Source organism: Macaca thibetana, chromosome 4 (genome assembly GCF_024542745.1).
Source record: "Macaca thibetana thibetana isolate TM-01 chromosome 4, ASM2454274v1, whole genome shotgun sequence".
Lineage (NCBI taxonomy): Eukaryota > Metazoa > Chordata > Mammalia > Primates > Cercopithecidae > Macaca > Macaca thibetana.
The window spans coordinates 137,823,869-137,843,722 of NC_065581.1; the positions used below are offsets into that span (position 1 = coordinate 137,823,869).

Consider the following 19,854-nt stretch of genomic DNA (forward strand, 5'->3'; position numbering starts at 1 on the left):
TCTCAATTTAATCACCTTTTAAAGGAAAATAAATATTTTTCCTATCCAGTCTATTCACAAGGGTAACATGAGATAACATATGTGAAGGTGCTTTATAAATTGAACAGTACCATATCAGATGTTATTGTTATTATTATCACATAGCTGTAGGTTGGCTGATTAAGAAAATTCCTAGAAAGAATTTTGAAGTCTAATTTTGAAGAATAAAATTTTGGAGCTATCTAGGACCCCATTTTTTTCTACGGAACTTTGAAATGCTTTTGCTTTCCATTTTTTCATGAATGTCTATTAGTCTCTGAAATTCTCCTTTAAATCTCACTTCATTATAAAGCCATGCTAACTTCTTCCATCTGATCCATTGCCTCTTCCACTAGGCCTGTATTTAGTCCTTACTGCTTCATGATCCATTTGCAAGTGTTTTGATGGACAGGGAGATAATCTGGCTGCATTACCTGCCGCTGCATTACCTGCCACGGCATTCATCAACAGGGCAACAGGGCTGACTATGTTGATTTGTCCTATTAAATGGCTCTCTCCTAACGTACTGCTAGATAAATATGCTTCCTGAAAAGAAACAGAGTAGCAGAGAAAGAAGAACTGTTCTTTGATCAAAAGTGGTCAAGCACAAGATAATTTAGATTGCATTGTAGTTTTTATTGACTCCACAGCTAAATTTAATGTTCTCTGAATTTAAGAACTATATTTCTATTTAATTCAAATACACACACAGTGATACGTATAAAAATTATCAATAAAAGTTTGGGCAAGAGAAGAGCTTTAGAAAGATAAGATTGCTGTCATAGGAGCTCATCTTTAGCTTCTTAAATTATAATTTACTCAGTTCTTTTGTTTTCAAATACTTGTGGTATTACTTTTGAGTAAATATAATGTGCAATTTTGCTGTATATTGGAAAGTATTTTCCAAATTAAAATTTCAGTTATATGTTGAAGACCTTAGACTTGACTGAATTTGAATGGAAATACAATTATTTATTTGATGCTTCTGTCCTAGTTCCATTTTTACATTTCAGGGTCAGTTAAATTGATCTTTATCCAGATGGTAAATGACATTTGAAGATGACATTTGAAGTTGTCATTTAGCCTTTCGTGACATTTTCTATTTTATACTTACATATTTCACTTAATTGGAGCATTTATATTCAGCATGATTCAACTTAGAAGCACTTAAAATTAAAACTTCGGAGTATTCTACATTGATCTGCTGGCTAGCTCAGTTATTTAAGTTTATGTCGCCAATTAATCATGGGGGTAAGTGGTTAATACAATTAACTGTTAATTTTCTCTTTCCTTCACAAAGGAAGAGTTTCTTACCATTACATTACACAAGAACCTTGAATAATAGTAGAAATAACTAGACCAATTGCTTACTTATTCAGGTATATAATGAGCAACTAATACGTTAGTATGTGGTTGTATCCACTGCCTCTTTGCATATGAAGAAAAGAAAAATTTTCATAGAACTTTATCAAGTGATCCATTTGTGTGTATTTAGGAGTATCTGTTATATGGAAAGTATTATCCATCAAGGGTAAAATATAGCTATTGGGTTTATTCATTTAGTGGTATGACTAAGTTTAAATTAGAATAATTGTGTTCTAGAGTCATTCTGAAAGTAGTTATCCTATTTTTAATTCTACTAGTGTTAATTTTATTCTGTAATACATATACAATTCTCAATTTTCCCAACTGTTAAAATCAAAAATGAAACTTAGAAAATTATTGACTGGGAGAAGTGGCTCATGCTTGTAATCCCAACACTTTGGGAAGCCAAGGCGGGCAGATCACGAGATCAGGAGATCGAGACCATTCTGGCTAACATGGTGAAACCCTGTCTCTACTAAAAATACAGAAAAATAGCCAGGCGTGATGGCATGTGCCTATAATCCCAGCTACTTGGGAGGCTGAGGCAGGAGAATTGCTTGAGCCCAGGAGAATTGCTTGAGCCCAGGAGGTGGAGGTTGCAGTGAGCCAAGATTGCATCACTGCACTCCGGCCTGGGAACAGAGTGAGACTTCGTCTTAAAAAAAAAAAAAGAAATCTTTCAGTTAGTTTAACTCCTTACACTATAGCCTGTTCATTGTTAATTTAATGTGAGATTATAGACAAAATTATTAATACTAAATGTTTCATTGTTATAGTATATACTTTCCATTTGAAAGCCTGTGGGAAGGTAAAAGGTGGGAGAAGGGAGAGGATCAGGAGAAATAATGGGCACTAGGCTTAATACCTGGGTGATAAAATAATCTTTACAACAAACCCCCATGACACAAGTTTACCTATGTAACAAACTTGCATATGTACAACTGAACTTAAAACAAAAGTTAAAAAAAAAATTTTTTTTAAATTATAGGTATTCAAACAATTCAATGCTATCAATGATTTTAAACCACAACTTCTACAATTCTGAGATCATAGTTTTAAATAATCTTTCATTGATTAGATAATACTTGACATTATTTTTCAGGAAAAAAGCTTATAAATATTTTCTGAACCTTTGTACTTTTGAAAATAGCCTTTGATTGATTTCACACAGGAATGGCAGAATAAAATTATTGAGTCAAAAAAACCTGTCTTATTATATATTAGCCCTGGCATTCATTTTGCAGTGGAGAAGTATGAGATCAGTCTGACTTGTATTCCTTTGTAGGTCAGATTATTTTCTCTCTACGTATTTATGGATATTTTTCTTCATCATTTATATTAATCTGAGTTCCCCAGTGGGAAACAGGATTCACCCAAGATGGTTCAAATGAAAAGAGATTATTACAGCGGTGTGGGCAGGATTATGGGAACAAACCAGGGCTGGCAAGGCATTCAGAAAAAACTTGCTGCTCTTGGAAACCATAACCACCCTGAGAAATGAAGACATAGCTAAGGAAATAGTATTGTAGAGGCCAGTGAAAACTAACCATGGAGTAGGGTCCTCCCAGTGGGATCTATCGCCTGAAGGGGACTTAGCTACTGCCTAAAAATGTGGTGCTATAAAAGAAAGGAAGTGAGGAGAAATACTCTGAACCATCTCTTCTCCCACCTTCCATCCCTCAGCGTGCCTTCCAGTGCCTTGTATTGGCCAAACCCAAGGAGTCGTCAACTGGTGGGGAGAAAGCCTGGGTAAAGTTTGCCGAAGTCAGCCTCCTGGAGCACAGAGCAGGGCAGAGAAGGAGCGAGCATGAATCTGAGTAGCTAAAGAAGAATACCCAGTTCAGAAATACCACCTGGGCATATCTAAGTGATGGTCTTTGTTTATAACATGTCCAGAACATACAGAAAATTAACACTTGTTTATTCATTATTTCAGAAAAGCTTTCTTGTATTATAGATTTGATAATCATGTGCTCTTTTTTTCTTCTTAGCATTTTCTTCACTTTGTATTCCTTACTACCTTCTCATCCTTTCATTTTTTAGTCCTTTTCCTCTGTGGCCTTGGAAAATTTTCAAGTTTGTTTTCAATATTATTGAATCAATTTTCTGCTATGTCAGTTGTGCTCCTTAAAGACATCAGTGCAAAATTTCATTCTTGCATTGAATTTTAGTGACCTTTTTGAGTTTTCTTATTCCTGACACCTTCCTAGTCTTTAGAGCTTAATCTCCTCTTACAACTTTCTTGTTAGTTCATAGAGGCCATCTTTGTTATCCTTTTAAGAATACAATATTTTATAAAACTATCTTCTGTTTCTCATAGCAAATAGTTTTCAGAAATGTTTGGGGGCTCTTTTTCTTTTTTTAGCTGACTTTTTAAGTCATCCTGATGCATTTTACTTTTACAGCTTTGAGGTTTGATTTACATACCATAAATTCACTTAATTGCACAATTTAATGGTTTTTTAGTACATATGCAGAGTTATGCAACCATCACCATAACCCAAATTTAGGACATTTCCATCACTTCGTAAAGATCTTTCATGTCCATTTGCAGTCACCTTCTGTTCTTAGCTCTAACCCCAATCAGCTACTAATCTATTTTTGGAATCTATAGCTTTTGTTTTCTGAATATCTCATATAATTACAATCATAAAAATGTCATATTTTGTATCTGGCTTCTTTCACCTAGATCAGTGTTTTTGAGGTTCATCCCTGTAGCGTGTATCAGTAATTCATTTCTTTTTATTTCCAAGTAATATTCAATTGTATATATATACCACATGTTGTTTATTCATTCAGCAGCTTTTGGACATTGGATACTTTCTAATTTTGTAAATAATGCTGTTATAAACATACACATGCAAGTTTTTGTGTGGATATATGTTTTCATTTCTATTGGGTAGATAGCTAAGATTAGAATTTGGGGGTCATATGGTGAATTTGTGTTTGACTTTTTAAAGAAACTGCCAACTGTTTTCCAAAGGGGTTGCACCATTTTACATTCCCACCAGCAATGGATGAGGGTTCCAATTTATCCACACCCTTGTCAATACTGATTGTATATCTTTTTTATTATTATTATTGTTAGTCTACTTGGTATCAAATGATACATCGTTGTGGTTTTAATTTGTTTCCCTAATGATATTGAGTATCTTTTCATCTGCTTATTGTGCACTCATATCTCTTATTTTGTGCAATGTGTATTGACAGTGTTTAGCCCATATTTAATTGGGTTGTCTACTTATTTTTGAGTTCCAATTTAAGCTCCATCTGTATTTTGGATATGTCTTTCATCAGATACATGATTTGAAAATGTCGTCTTCTTAGGCTTGTCTTTTTACTTTCTTAATAGTGTCTTTTGAAGTGCAAAAGTTTTCGATTTTGATGAAGTCCAATTTATATTTTTTTGTTTTATCACTTACGCTTTTGGTGTCACATCTAAGATGTCTTTGCCTAACCTACAGGAAAATTCACTTCAATGTTTTTTACCTAAGACTTTTGTGGATTTAGCTCTTACATTCAGATCTACAATCCAAATTGAGTCATTTTCATGTAAAGAGTGAGTTGGGGGTCTAAATTCATCCTTTGCATGTGGATCTCGAATTGCCCCAGCACCGTTTGTCAGAAAGACTATCCTTTCCTCTTTGAATTGTTTTTTTCTCTTTTTCTTTCTCTTAGAAAATATCATCATCGAATGTCAAACATTCTTTATAGATTCAATGTTGGCTTTATATACTCACTATGTGGCTTTTTTTCTTACTCCCTCTCACTATCCACTTGCTATTAGTTGTCCCTTCTCAGAGCCAAAGGTATAGAACAGCTTGATGTGCACAATTCCAGCTCAGTTACTGATGATTGTAAACATTCAGCTAGTTCTGGCCTGTTTGAAGTAGGAAAGGCTGCTACTGCAGAACTCAGGTACACTGACTCTGAGGGAGACATATCTTAGATATATTTGAAGCAGTGTGTAGTTGTTCTTTACCTACCTTTAATATATGAAAAACAATAAACCTCAATATGGGTGCTCCCAAGCCTTTTCTACCTATGTTTCTTCCCCTGAATGTTTGGATAAGGAAAGAATATATCTCATGATTCATTGCACAGCTAGTCACCTACCTTTTTTTCCTTGCCTAATTCCTACTTGTTTGAATATTTAACCACCAGAGAGCTACAGTATTGTCTGTGCAATACTTATTTATGTATTGGGGAAAATAGGATTGGGATGCAGAAGTTTTAGTTGCCTGATTTTTTAAATAACTTTGTTGAATCATATTTTACATATAATATAATTAATCCATTCCAATGGTACAATTCAGTGATTTTGTAGTAAACTTCCAAGTTGTACAACAATGACCAGAAATCAGTTTTAGTACGTTTTCATTACCATAGTAGTAAGATTCTTCATGCTCATTTACTGTTAATTCCTATTTCTTCCTTCCCTTTGACTACCTCCAGCCAATTACTAATCTACTTCTTTTATCTATGAATTTACCTTTTCTAGACATTTCATATAATGTCTAGAATTACACTGTATGTGGTCTCTTAGGTTTGGCTTCTTTTACTTAATACACTGTTTTTCAAGTTCATCTGTGTCATATCATGTATCAGTAGTTCATTCTTTTTGTAAATTGCCCAATAATATTCCACTGGACAGATATCATATTTTATCTATTCATTCACCAGTAGATGGAATTTTGGGTTGTTTCCAACTTTTGGTTATTATGAACAATGCTGCTAGGAATAGTACTGTGCACGTCCTTTGTGGATATACGTTTTTATTTCTCTTGGGTATGTACCTAAGATTGGAATTGCTGGGTTACATAGCAAATTTACATTTAACCTTTGAAGAAACAGGATGTCTAGTTTTTATTGGTCTGCATGTCCAATCCTTCTGTTTCAGACATTAAAGGCTATATATTAGATGGCTTATATTTCTCATTTGAATTCCGCTGATGTTATTGTTAAGAGAAAATTTTCTCAGATTCTGGTTAATGCTTGATTGCCACCTTAGTTTTTGATATTACTGTGTTTACATTTTTGTCTTTGCCTTCAGATATATTTTAATCAGAAGTAAATGATAGCTTCATACTGTATTAACTCAGAATTCTGTCAATTTGAGTAACAATATGAATGGGGTAAATTTTCTTTAAAAAATAATACTTTAGGAAATAAGTCTGATTCATCTTTGATTACTTTCCTTAACTTCATTGATATGTGGAATATTTTATTCCTATGGCAGTGATATCTCATGCTCTTGTGTACATGCATTTATTTCCCCCAGGTACTTATTTTTTATTTATTAAGGCACTACTATATATGTAGTTCTTAAGTTGCTCTCATATCTAAAAAAGATGTATGTGCATGTATGTGTATTCGTTAGCATTATATCAAGAGACTAAGGAATTTCCTTAGCCTAGAATATGGTACTTACTTTTGTTCAAGTTAAATTTTCAGAAACTTAGTGATTGTCCATTTATTCTAAAATAACTTAGAAATGAGCCGATTGACTTGAACACATACCAGTACAATTCCAGAGGATATCAAGATGCCTGTTAACATGAAGTAAAATCAAATTATAACTTATTTCAGTGGGCATGTCTTCTAATATTTGTGATACATTTCAAAATTACCTGTTTGGTATATGGATAGAGATGTCAGAGATTCTGATTACCCTTTTGTTTTAGAATTTGCTAAGTAGTTTTTAAAGTGCGCTGAAATTCTTTTCAGAACCTAAAACACATACATATATACACATTCACAGACACATATATGCTTCAGCATACATATACAATTTTCAAATGCAGACACATGCACATAGGCACATACACTTATGCACATTTGCTCTGTGAATGTACACATAAGCAAACACACTTCATGGATGTGTTACTTGCTTTTAAAAGATGGACTTTGTTCTTTGCCCTTTTAAATGTACTCTCAATTTTTAAAATAAAGCTAATTACTTCTGTCTCTACTCTCCTTATCATAAAAATTGGAAAAGGCCAAAGAAGATCAACTATCCCCAAGAATAGCTAATTAATATAGAATCAAATCATGAAGAGAAAATTTTTTTAATCCATTTAAGATTGCAGAGAAAATATTCTATAATCTTACTTTATTCATGATTTTTACTTAATGGTACATGGACAGAGATTACAGAAGTTGTGATTGTCATGCTTTATTGATGATGTTTTCATACATTTGTAACAAAAAGTTAAGTCAGTCTTTCTTTTTGTGATTTTTTTTTTCAGCTTAGTTCAATTATGTCCCTAGTAAATACCTACTCAATGCTAATTAAAAAATATCTAGGCAGGATTCTTCTTACTAGGAACCAAGGAACATACAAGCAAGGATAGAACAAAAAATCGAAATGTTGTCGACATACTAGAGTGATAAACCTGAATTTACAAAATGAAATTTAATATGAATTAATGCAATGTCTTGAAATTTGATTTTTTTTTTAATTTACACAAATACAAGAGGAGTGAAATACATTCATAGGTATTTACACAAAAAAAGGCTTAGGAAGTTTAGTTGATCATAAACTAGGTACTAATTCATATTATACGAGGAATGTTTGAAAGAACTGGGGAGTGTTTATGGCCTGAAGAAGAAAATATTTGAGATGTGATTGCTCTCTTCCAATGTTTGAAGAGATGTACCACGTATAGAAGATAAATTAGATTTTTAAAATCACTTTAAGTGGTTTTTTACTTTAAGTAGATTTGTGATCAAAATAAAGACTTTGTTATTCATTAGAGACATCTGTAAAGGGAATGCATCACCTGCCTCATAGAGAAGCAAGCTCCTGGTTACCGGGAAAACACAGGTAGGGTGTAGGTAGTGTAGGAAAGATTCTTGTAAGGCACTGTACGGAAGGTTGTGTTTCTTGGACTCTTTCCACATACATGACCTTAGCAGTCCAGGGCAGAGTTTGAACATTCCGGTGTCACTAGGGGCCAAGCAGTGTATATGAATGAGTGAAGCTGTCTATATTGGAAGTGATGGGGCCAACTGGAGAGCGTATGTTGTGTGTGTTTTTTTTTTTTTTTTTTTTTTTTTTTTTTTGAGACAGAATCTCACTCTGTCACCTAGGCTGGAGTGCAGCGGCATGATCCTGGCTCACTGCAACCTCCACCTCCCAGGTTCAAGCAGTTCTCGTACCTCAGCCTCCCGAGTAGCTGGGATTACAAGTGTCCACCACCACGCCCGGCTATTTTTTTTTTTTAATTATACTTTAAGTTCTAGGGTACATGTGCACAACGTGCAGGTTTGTTACATATGTATACATGTGCCATGTTGGTGTGCTGTACCCATTAACTCATCATTTACATTAGGTATCTCTCCTAATGCTATACCTCCTCCCTGTCCCCTCCCCACAATAGGCCCCGGTATGTGATGTTCCCCTTCCTGTGTCCAAGTGATCTCATTGTCCAGCTATTTTTTTTGTATTTTAGTAGAGACAGAATTTCACCATGTTGTCCAGGCTGGTCTCAAGCTCCTGAGCTCAGGCAGTCTACCCACCTCAGCCTCCCAAAGTGCTAGGATTACAGGCATGAGCCACCGTGCCCAGCCGAGAGTGTATGTCTTAATATTCAATTTTAACCCAGTGTTGCCATGCCATAATCTCAACCCAACTTTACCCGTTCTTCAAATGTTTCAAGTTAAACTGGAAATTTGGATTTTTCAAATGTAAATGGTTTACATTTTTAAATTTGGTAACTAATTCCAAAAATTTTAAAGCATAATTGTGGGCTATCACATTTAACCTAGTCCGGGAATTACCCTCAGAAACTTGCTTCTACATCCTATTAGTGCATTTTGGAAATTAATGAATACTCTGACCTTTAAATTTGTGTTATGAAATATCTTAATTATGTAATTGTGTAAAGAACAATTTTTAAACACTCACATAATGCCCACCCCTTATTGTCCTGCCATCTTGTAATGGCACATTCAAGCATATTTCTTACAAGATTCTAAACCTGATAGAACAATGTTGCTAATTTCACTGCATTAATGAGTTCGAAGCTGATTGAGATGCAGTGTAGAATAGACTGGACAGCTCATCCTTTTACTTTATACATGTTGGCCACAGTTTTTTTCTTTGCCTCAATTATAAACAAAGGCCTTAAGGAACTGTGGTCACTACCCAGACATAATTTTCTAAATGTCTTTTAATTACTCAATGCAATAATGGTTAGAACCCAATCCATTAACAAGAGTGAATTAGAATACATATCTGCATTTGTTGTTATCATCCATAGTTTAATAAACATATCTTTACTGTGGATCTAAGATATAAAATAATTTTTTTTTTTGAGACGGAGTCTCGCTCTATTGCCCAGGCTGGAGTGCAGGGGCTCTATCTCAGCTCACTGCAAGCTCCACCTCCCGGGTTCATGCCATTCTCCTGCCTCAGTCTCCTGAGTAACTGGGACTACAGGCGCCCGCCACTGCACCCAGCTAATTTTTTGTATTTTTTAGTACAGACAGAGTTTCACTGTATTAGCCAGGATGGTCTCGATCTCCTGACCTTGTGATCTACCTGCCTCGGCCTCCCAAAGTGCTGGGATTACAGGCGTGAGCCACCGCACCCTGCCTAAAAATAATTTCTTTAAGCTCAGTTTCATTAAAATTTTTTTCTGGAATCAAAATAGTGGCAAAGGCAGGGGAGAAATAAAAACAAGGAAAATACATTAAGCTTTATTTTTCTTATGTTTGATAACCTCAACTCTTCCTCTTAGCCTTTTACATTCACGTTTTTTTGCTTTTATGGAATTTGAATAAGGGATATTTTTTATAAATATGAACTAAATTCATTAGCTTAATGTATTTTTTAATCCCAGTGGTGAAAAATGTTTGGTAGATGTGTCAGTGGTTTTTTGCTGCGTAGCAAACCATCCCAAAACTTTGTGGCTTAAAACAACATTTATGTGGCTCATAATTCTGTGGTCCATTCTGGTCTCAGGTAGGTCCATGCATGTATTTATGGTCAGCTAACAGCTAGAAGGCTCTGCATTGAGGATTAACTGGCTGTTCACTAGGGCAATAGTAGCAACTGGGCCACATGACTTTTCATGGAGCAGGCCAGCCCAGACTTAAAACACAAGGTAGCAGATTTCCAAGAGAGAGTGAGCAGAATTGTATAATCTCTCAAGGATAGACTCAGAACCAGCATGCCATTTCTGCCACCACATTTTACAGGTCAAAGCAAGTCACAAGGCCAGCTCAGAAGAGGTACAGAAGTAGACTCCACTTTTTTTTTTTTTTCTTTTTTTCTTTTTTTTAGACAGGGTCTTGCTGGAGTCTAGCGTCACCTAGGTTGGAGTATGTGGTGGGTTTATAGTTTACCACAGCCTCAAACTCCTGGGCTCAAGCTATCCTCCTGGCTCAGCTTCCTAAGTAGCTAGGACTAGCTGCATGCCACCATGACTGGCTAACTTTTAAAAAATTTTTGTAGAGATAAAGTCTCACTGTATTGCCCAGGCTGGTTTATTCACATATTCCCATTTACAGGCATACCTCAGAGATATTGCAGGCTCTGTTCTAGACCACAGCAATAAAGCAAGTCACACTATTGTTTGGTTTCCCAGTACATATAAAAGTTATGTTTATACTATACTGTAGTCTGTTAAGTGTGCAATAGCATGATATCTAAAAAAAAAATGTATGTACCTTAATTTTAAAATATTTTATTGCTAAAACATCCTAAGGATCATCTGAGCCTTTAGCGAGTCATCATCTTGTTGGGTGGCAGGTCTTCCCTGGATGTTGATGGCTGCTGACTGATCAGGGTGGTGGTTGCCAAAGGTTGGGGTGGCTATGACAATTCCCTAAAATAAGGCAACAGTGTTATTTGCCACATCAGTTGACTCTCCTTTTATGAAAGATTGCCTGCAATGCTGTTTGACAGCATTTTACCCACAGTAGAATCTCTTTCAAACTTGGAGTAAATTTTTGCAAACCTTGCCACTGTTTTATGAAGGAAGTTTATAGAATATTCTAAATCTTTTGTTGTCGTTTCAACAAAGTTCATAGCATCTTCACAAGGAATACAGTTCATTTCAAGAAATCACTTGCTCATCCATAAGAAACAGCTCCTCATCCATTAAAGTTTTATCACAAGCTTGCAGCAAGTCAGTCACAATCAGGCTATACTTGTAGTTCTCTTGCTATTGTCACCACGTTTGCATTTATTTCCTCAATTGATGTCTTGAACCCCTCAAGTCACCCCTGAGGGTTAGAATCAACTTATTCCAAACTCCTGTTAATGTTTTTGCCTTTCCAATCAATCATGACTATTATTTTTTGTGTGTGTTTTTGTTTGTTTGTTTGAGATGGAGTCTCGCTCTGTCACCCAGGCTGGAGTGTAGTGGCATGATCTCAGCTCACTGCAACCTCCACCTCCCGGGTTCTAGCAATTCTCCTGCCTCAGCCTCCTGAGTAGCTGGGACTACAGGCACTCACCACCACACTAGGCTAATTTTTGTATTTTTAGTAGAGACAGGGTTTCACCAGGTAGGCCAGGATTGTCTCGATCTCTTGACCTCATGATCTGTCCACCTCAGTCTCCCAAAGTGCTTGGATTACAGGCGTGAGCTACTGCACTTGGCCCAATCATGAATATTCTTAATGGCATCTAGAATGCCATTTCTTTCCAGAAGACTTTCAATTACTTTGCCCAGATTTATCATAAGAATCACTACCTGGCAGCTGTAGCCTTACAAAATACATTTTTAAAATAATAAGACTTGAAGGTTAAAGTTACTCCCTGATCTATGCACTGCAGAAGGGATTTTGTGTTAGCAGGCATGAAAACAACATTAGTCTCCTTGCACATCTCCATCAGAGCTCCTGTTTGACCAAGTGCATTATCAATGAGCAGTAATCTTTTGAAAGGGATCCTTTCTTTTGAGCAGTAGGTCTCAAAAGTGGGCTTAAAATATTTGGTAAACTGTGCTAGAAATTGATATGCTATCATAAAGCCTTTGCTCTTTCATTTATAGAACAGAGGCAGAATAGGTTTAACATAATTCTTAATGACCCTAGGATTTTCAGAATGGTAAATGAGCATTGGTTTCAACTTAAAGTTATCAGCCACATTGGCCCCAACAAGAGAGCCTGTCTTTGAAGCTTTGAAGTTAGGCATTGACTTCTCCTTTTTAGCTATGAAAGTTCTAGATGGCGTCTTCTTCCAATAGAAGCCTGTTTTATCTGCATTGAAAATCTATTATTTAGTGTAGCCACCTTCACCAATCATCTTACCTAGATCTTCTGAATAGCATGCTGCAGCTTCTATATCAGCACTTGCTGCTGACCCTTGCACTTTTGTGCTATGGAGGTGGCTTCTTTTCTTAAACCTCATGTACCAACGTCCACTAGCTTCTAACATTTCTTCTGCAGCTTCCCCACCTCTCTTCCTTCACTTTCATAGAACTGAAGAGTTAGGGCCTTGCCCTGGGGGATGTTGTGAGTTGTTTGGTCTTTTATCCAGACCACTAAAACTTTTTGCAAATCAGCAATAAGGCTGTTTTGCTTTCTTATTATTTGTATGTTCACTAGAGTGGCACTTTTAATTTATTTATAGAACTTTTTCTTTGCATTCACAACTTGGCTAAGAGGCCTAGGTGTTTGTCACAAGAGGCCTAGCTTTTGGTTTATCTTAGCTTTGGACATGCCTACCTCACCAAGCTTAATTATTTCTAGCTTTTGATTTAAAGTGAGAGACGTATGACTCTTACTTTCACTTGAAAACTTAGGGGCCATTATAGGGTTATTAATTGGCCTTATTTCAATACTGTTGTGTCTCAGGGAATAGAGAGGCCTGAGAGGGAGAGAGATGGGAGAACAGCCAGTTGGTGGAGCAGATAGAACACACACATTTAAGTTAGCCAATTTATATCAGCGCAGTTCATTGTGCCCCAGAACAATTCCAAGAGTAACATCAAAGATCATTCATCACAGATTATTATAATGGATATAATAATACTGAGAAAGTCTGAGACATTGGGAGAATTACCAAAATGTAACAGAGACACAAAATGAGCACATGCTTTTAGAAAAATTGCACCAATAGACCTGCTCACTGCAGTTTCCACAAACCTTAAATTTGTAAAAATTGTGGTATCTGTGAAGTACAATACAGTGAAGCTCAATAAATCAAGGTATGCCTGTGCTTTATATCAACTCTAGATTACTTATGATACATAACACAATGTAAATGTTATGTGAATAGTGGTTTTACTATATCATTTTTAAGTTTGCATTACTTTTTATTATTGTACTTAAAAAAAATTCAATCTATGGTTGGCTGAATCCACAGATGTGAACCCTGTAGATACAGAGGGCCAGCTATATGTGATATGTCCTGTTTTAAATACTTTTCGGCTCATACAATTTTTACTCTTTAGTCTTTTTGTTGAAAAGCCTAAGACATTTTTATTTTTCCAGCTTCTTTCCATTTTATATTCCAGCTTTTTAAAGGTCTACTTTTAAAGTTGATCTTTTCAAATGGGCTTTTATTTGTTTACCCATTTTTATCATTTATCAACTTTTAGTAACACTTCCAAAACAAATTTGTTTCCAAAACAAATCTAGGTAAGAAATAAAGCTCCAGTAGCTGTTTCCTCATTGAACTGACATAGACTGAGCACCTACTTTGTGTCAGGTATATTTCTAAGAGCAGGAGCTCTAACAGAGACCAATTCTAGGAGCCTGCTCTTGTGGAGCTGACATTGCAGAATGAGAAAACAGACATGAAACAAACAAATATACAAGTCAGTTGGTGAGATTAGAGGAGCTATGGGGAAAAAGAAAAGCAGAATTAGGAAGACAAGGAATGTGCAGAGGAAGAGAATGGGGGAAGGATTTGCTTTTTGATATGAAATGGCCTGGGAAGGTCTCTCTGATTAGGGAACCTGAGGAGACTATGGAAGTAGGTCATGAGAGTGTATGAGGGAAGAATGTTGCAGGCAGAGGAAGCCATAGTCCAAAGGCCCCAAACAGGGGCATGCTTGGCATGTTTGAGGAACTGCAAGGATGCCTGTGACACTAGAGCAAAGAAAGCAGTGAGGAGTGTGGTGGGAGATGAGGTTGAAGGGCTTGTTTGGGATGTGGAGTTGGCAGGTGGGGTGACCACATAGAGTGGGCTGGTGGTTGACAGAGCCAGCTACACATTCTAGTCACTCTGGGAGCTTTGAAAAAATGTCTGGGCCCAATCCCAAAATCTGTTTTAATTGGTCTGGGTTGAAATCTGGTCAAGTCTTTATAAAACATTACCAGAATAAATCTAGTGTGTAGTCAGGGTCTGGTATACCTTAGTAAAGCATGGCTCTGACTCTGAGTGAGAGGGCAAGCCACTGAAAGATTTTGCACAGAATGACACAGCTTGATCACCCTGGCATGTGCCTCTTCCTCACCCACATTCCCCTCTGGACCTTACGATCATGCCTTAGTATGAAGCTTGGGATCCTTCCTCACCCTTTTAGAGAAGAGAGTGAATGCGACCTAAGCAAGCTCTCTGGGCACTTCACCTGTTCTGCCTCTGCCAGGTTGTCTGGATAAGTGTCAAGGATGTAATAGAAGGAAAAGAGGAAGACTTCTAGGAACAAGAGCCCCTCCTGTCCCCTTCCAAGACAAGTTGGAGACAGAGCTCCTACCTTTTTCAGTTTGCTTCCAGCAGGCAATCCCTGGGCCTCCCTCCCAGTGTTAGTCACAGTATTTACTGATTGATTTAAGAACCAGTAAGTGGTGTATGTCACTTCTGCTGATCCCTATGATGAAAATATTAAAACTCCTGCACATATGTCATATATGTAACCTAGTACCCCAAACCTTGCAGTCATGTTCTGTTACCATAAAAGATATGCTCAGAAATCATATAAGCCTGCTATCTAAATTGCACCTTTTTTCCTTTGAAGTAACAGTATAATGTAGTTGTTCAGAGTGGGAACTCTGAAACTGGCTAATTTGCATCCTGGTTCTAACACTAGCTAGCTGAGTGACAAATCCATTGTGTGCTTCAGACAATGGTGTCAATAAGGCTGTTGTCAGTCTGAATGAGTAGATACATATAAAGTGCTTAGAAAAGTGCATGACACATATTTAGGGCTCAAAAAATCTAAATATTAATGTGTCTATAGTTTCCTTCTTGATTTAATTACCACACAAATGAATCTCTCTTTAATTTTATCAACAGCATAGGAGACTTCTATATGCATAATACGTCTTTTGGTAGCATGTTAGGCACATTCTTCTCTGTTGTTTAATTGCTGAAAACATAGAGATGCTACATCTTAAGTGGAGTAAATTTCAACTGAGAAAAGGAAGGTAATCTCAAAACATTTTTAGAAAACAAACAACCCATTTTATATCATTGCTGTGCAAAAATAATTATTGGCAAAACTCTCTAATTCCTGGCCTTCTCATGGTCAGAAAGAACAGCAGCCTCTTTTGGACAAGCTGAGGCTGGGAATGTAAAGAATTAAGAAGTGAACAAGAAATGTTTTCAACATATTTATCTAGAGAACCATCTAGAGAAGTGCCTGCTTTGCCAGCAAAGATGAAAATCTGAGATTCCATTGTGGCCTCCCAAACTGCTCCCCTAGCAGAGGTTACAAGATTTAGTGGATGATGGTGGGGGAGGACTACAAGGGGGGAGGTTACACAGTTTCATCCTCACAGGAAAGGGACTACTTGGACTCACGTTATTTCTCTAACTTTCTTTATACATATAAACGTCTCATCTTTGTTTCATAGGATTCAGAAAGCTAATAAAAACTTACTGGAATATGAAAATATGATGAAATATTTATTGAAAATGCAAATGTGATACTTACAGGTACTAGCAGCCCTAAAGGCACCGGAAAGCTAATGTATCTTTATTCAAGGGGAAGGCTTTACTTCAGAGCTTTATTTGAGCTTAACACCCCACTTCAGTGATATTTAATAAAAGTGAAATAGAAAATGCCTCTTAGGAAAGAATGCCCTAATTTCAGCATTTCTCTTATATTAATTTAGAGGTCTCATTTTAACATTGCCCACAGGATAAAGTCTAAATTTCTCAGCTGCACAAGCTGACCTCAATCTTTTCTGCATCTTCTTCTACCCCATCTCTACAGTGGCCCTACCTCCATCACTTCTTTTCAGGAGTTAGTGCATCTGAAAGGCACACTCATTTCTCTATATCTTTACTCCTAAAACAGTTTGTTCAGTTTTATTTCTGTTGAAATTTTGCATATCCTTCAAAAGTCAGTTCTCTTGGATGATTTTCTCTGATTCCCCAGGTCTGGAATTATAGCTTCTTCCTTTGCTCTCTCAGTCCCTTGTTCTTCATTTATTGCCCTGAGTTAGTTCTGCCCACTGTTTATCATCCTTTTATCATAATAAACAGTTAGCTCTTTGGGGAAAGAGTACAATATTTCTTAGTCATATGTGTTTGGCATATATACAGTACCACATATAGACCAGAAACTAAATACCTGTGAAATGAATGAAACACAAAGACCAAAAAACATTTCCAGAACTAGAACGTACTTTTCTCGAAATCCCTGCATGTCATCTCTTTATCTCACAGCCATTTGTACTGCCACCCTTCTTTGTATGTCTTCTGTGACGTCTAATTATGACATTTCTTGCTCAATTAGGAGCATTTATTGCTCCAAGTTGACCCTAGGACAATAATTTGACCTGAATGAGATCAAATTCAATCTTTATTCAATGTCCTTCAAGATCTGACTTATGCCATCAGCAAATCTCATGTCACTCCTCTCCTCTCACTCTGTAACATCCATACGAAATTTCTGCCCCAGAAATGGGTTTTCTGTGTGGAATGCCTTGTTTTTCCCTTTTCCTCCTCTTCATCTTCCATTGGCTGGCTACTCATGCACCAGATTCTAGATAAGATGTTGCTCATTTTGGAAATTATCCCTAGCTTCCCACACCATCTCCAGCCCCAGATTAGATAAATTCTTTCTCCTTAGTGATCTAATAGCTAACAGTTAGATATCAGAAAGACTTGGGTCAAGATCTGAAGCTATTGTTACTAGTAATTTTAGACATTTGCAAACTTTAGCTTATTAAGTCATAGATTTTAGACATTCGCAAACTTTAGCTTATTAAATCATAGATCACTGGGCCCCATCCTCAGAGTCTCTGAATCAGTGGGTCTGGGATGAATCTCAAGAATGTGCTTTTCCAACAGCTTTCTGGGTGACACTGATGATGCTGTTCTGAGGAGCACAGAGATAACTGATGCTTTCGATAATTTATTCATCTACTTTTGTTTGCCCCTGTAAACTTTAGTTTCAGCATCTGCAAAGTGAGGCTAAAAGGAGTGTTTAAAAATTAGTTGAGATAACGTATGTGAAGGGGTTGACATGAATTAGGGCTCAATGACAGTTAATATTGTTTTTGTTTTATCATTGCTTTCATAACACTGTGTTGAATTCCAAACTGAACAGATTGTGCCAAGTAAGCTGAGAACCCCCAAAAGAACAAAGATTGGTTTTATTATTATTGTGTCACAGCTATCTTATGAAGTGTGTTAGTAGTCAGTAAATAAACATACAATGGAGTGAATTCAAATACAAGCATTCAATAAGTATTTAGTGAAACAAATTTAATGCTTCTTGTAGGTAGCCCCTACCTAGAATGTTCCAGATTTCTCCATTTAGCTCACTTTATTCTTGGTATTCTTGGGACTGTTTTGTTGATTATTTCCTAAATTACTTTTTGGTTATGGTGAGTCAGTCCCCAAGCTTTCCTTTCTAAGAAGATTATACAAGCAACAGAAAGAACTTCTTCCTGTAAAGAACTAGAAATGAATAACCACGTGGGCTATTCATTTGTCTCTGTAGTTTCGGTTTCATACTGAATGAAAGCAATTGCATAAAAGTATTCCCCTGCCTTCTGTGCTTGAACATATGCCTTTACTTAACAGTGGATATGGGTTAGAAATTAACATGTGAAGAATTTAACTTTCATTTCTTTGCAAATTTATGAAGCCTCCTCTTTGGAAAAGCCTTTCCTATTTTTACTGTCAGTCTATACCCCTTTGACCTCAGAACCTCGTATTTGGTATATTATATTCATATATTATTAACCTCGTATTTGGTATCATATATTCATATATTATTAGTTCGGCGAGTATTTTTTTCACCAAGTGCCATGTGGCAAGCACTATTTTTATGGTGGTGATGCTTCTCTGTCTCCTCCCCTGCTAAGTTTCAGCCTCCTGATGGTAGATGCAGTATCTAATTGAACTTTGAGTCTCCCCCTCAATGTCTAGTATATGGTAGACATTCATATCTATGGATAATTATTATTTACATACAGAGACCCTTCATTATACTGGTGTGAGAAATGGAACTGAGCACCAGAGATCATATAATGCTTGTCCTTGAAACAGTTTGGCACGAGCTGTGTATTCTTTGACTTCCAAAGTGTTAGTTTGAATTTTAATTAGGATCAGCCAGTAAAATGTGGGAGATTTTACATAAGAATCCAGATTTCCAGCTTCTCTTGTAAAAGCCCACATTCCTGTATCACACAATGAGCTGAAGCTGTGGCTGGTCCACCTGCTTCTTGAGATGGGGCATGCCTTCTCCATTTCACTACAACCCTTACCATGCCCTATCATTTTGCACATGTCGGGGAGGGGCAGGGGGGTGATGTGTGGTGAAGGGAGAATGAAGTTCTTCCAATTCTTCATAAATTCACTGAAAGTGTGCGTTCATAAGCTTATAGCAACCTAACTCCCAACACTGTAAATAATAACTTACTTTTTTCCTTCAGTGATGTGGAATGCTAACAAGCATTTGTTTACATTTGAACTATATATCATATTGAGTAAACAATCTAAATTTTGTCTGTTGTTTTTCTGTATTTTCACAGTAGGTTTCTTGTATTTCTCAAATTAAATAATTGCCAGCTACATTCTACTGTAATGTGTATCCTAGTCCAAAGTAAAAATATATCTAAATCTATCTGGTTTAGAATTCTTTTCCTCCTTTTATGATTACTGAACTAATTCTTTTTATTTGTCTTGGTTTTGTCATTTGAGACTAGAATACTTAAAAACATAAAATTGAATTAAAATTATAGTTTATCCAACTAAATATATTCGTGCTTTGTTTCAGTTATCCTTAAAAAGAAGAGGAAGCAAAGATTTGCCAAAATCTGAAAAAAAGGCTCAACAGACTCCCACAGAGGTATGTGGAAATAAAATTTCAACTAGTACATCAAGTACCTCTAAGTGCATATAATAATAAGCTACATTTATAAATAGATATAATGTCCAGATAAACTTATGGAAAACAAAGTCAAATTTGCTTATCAATTATGTAGTTGTGGATACAGGCAGTATAAATCAGGATATTTACTAATAAAGCCAGCCGTAATATCCCTATTATAATTGCTTTACATTGTAAGCACACAGAAAAATGTCATTCGTACTTTATACGCTGCTGTATT

General features: G+C 36.3%; 1 protein-coding gene across 2 annotated transcripts in view; it reads left to right on the forward strand.

Moving 5' to 3' along the window:
• SOGA3 (SOGA family member 3) overlaps positions 1-19,854 on the forward strand; it is a 64,536-nt gene that overhangs the window by 16,302 nt on the left and 28,380 nt on the right. For both annotated transcript variants that reach the window (XM_050788306.1, XM_050788307.1), the window contains one exon: positions 19,521-19,592. In XM_050788306.1, the coding sequence (XP_050644263.1) occupies positions 19,521-19,592 (72 nt within the window). The remainder of the gene's footprint in view (positions 1-19,520; positions 19,593-19,854) is intronic.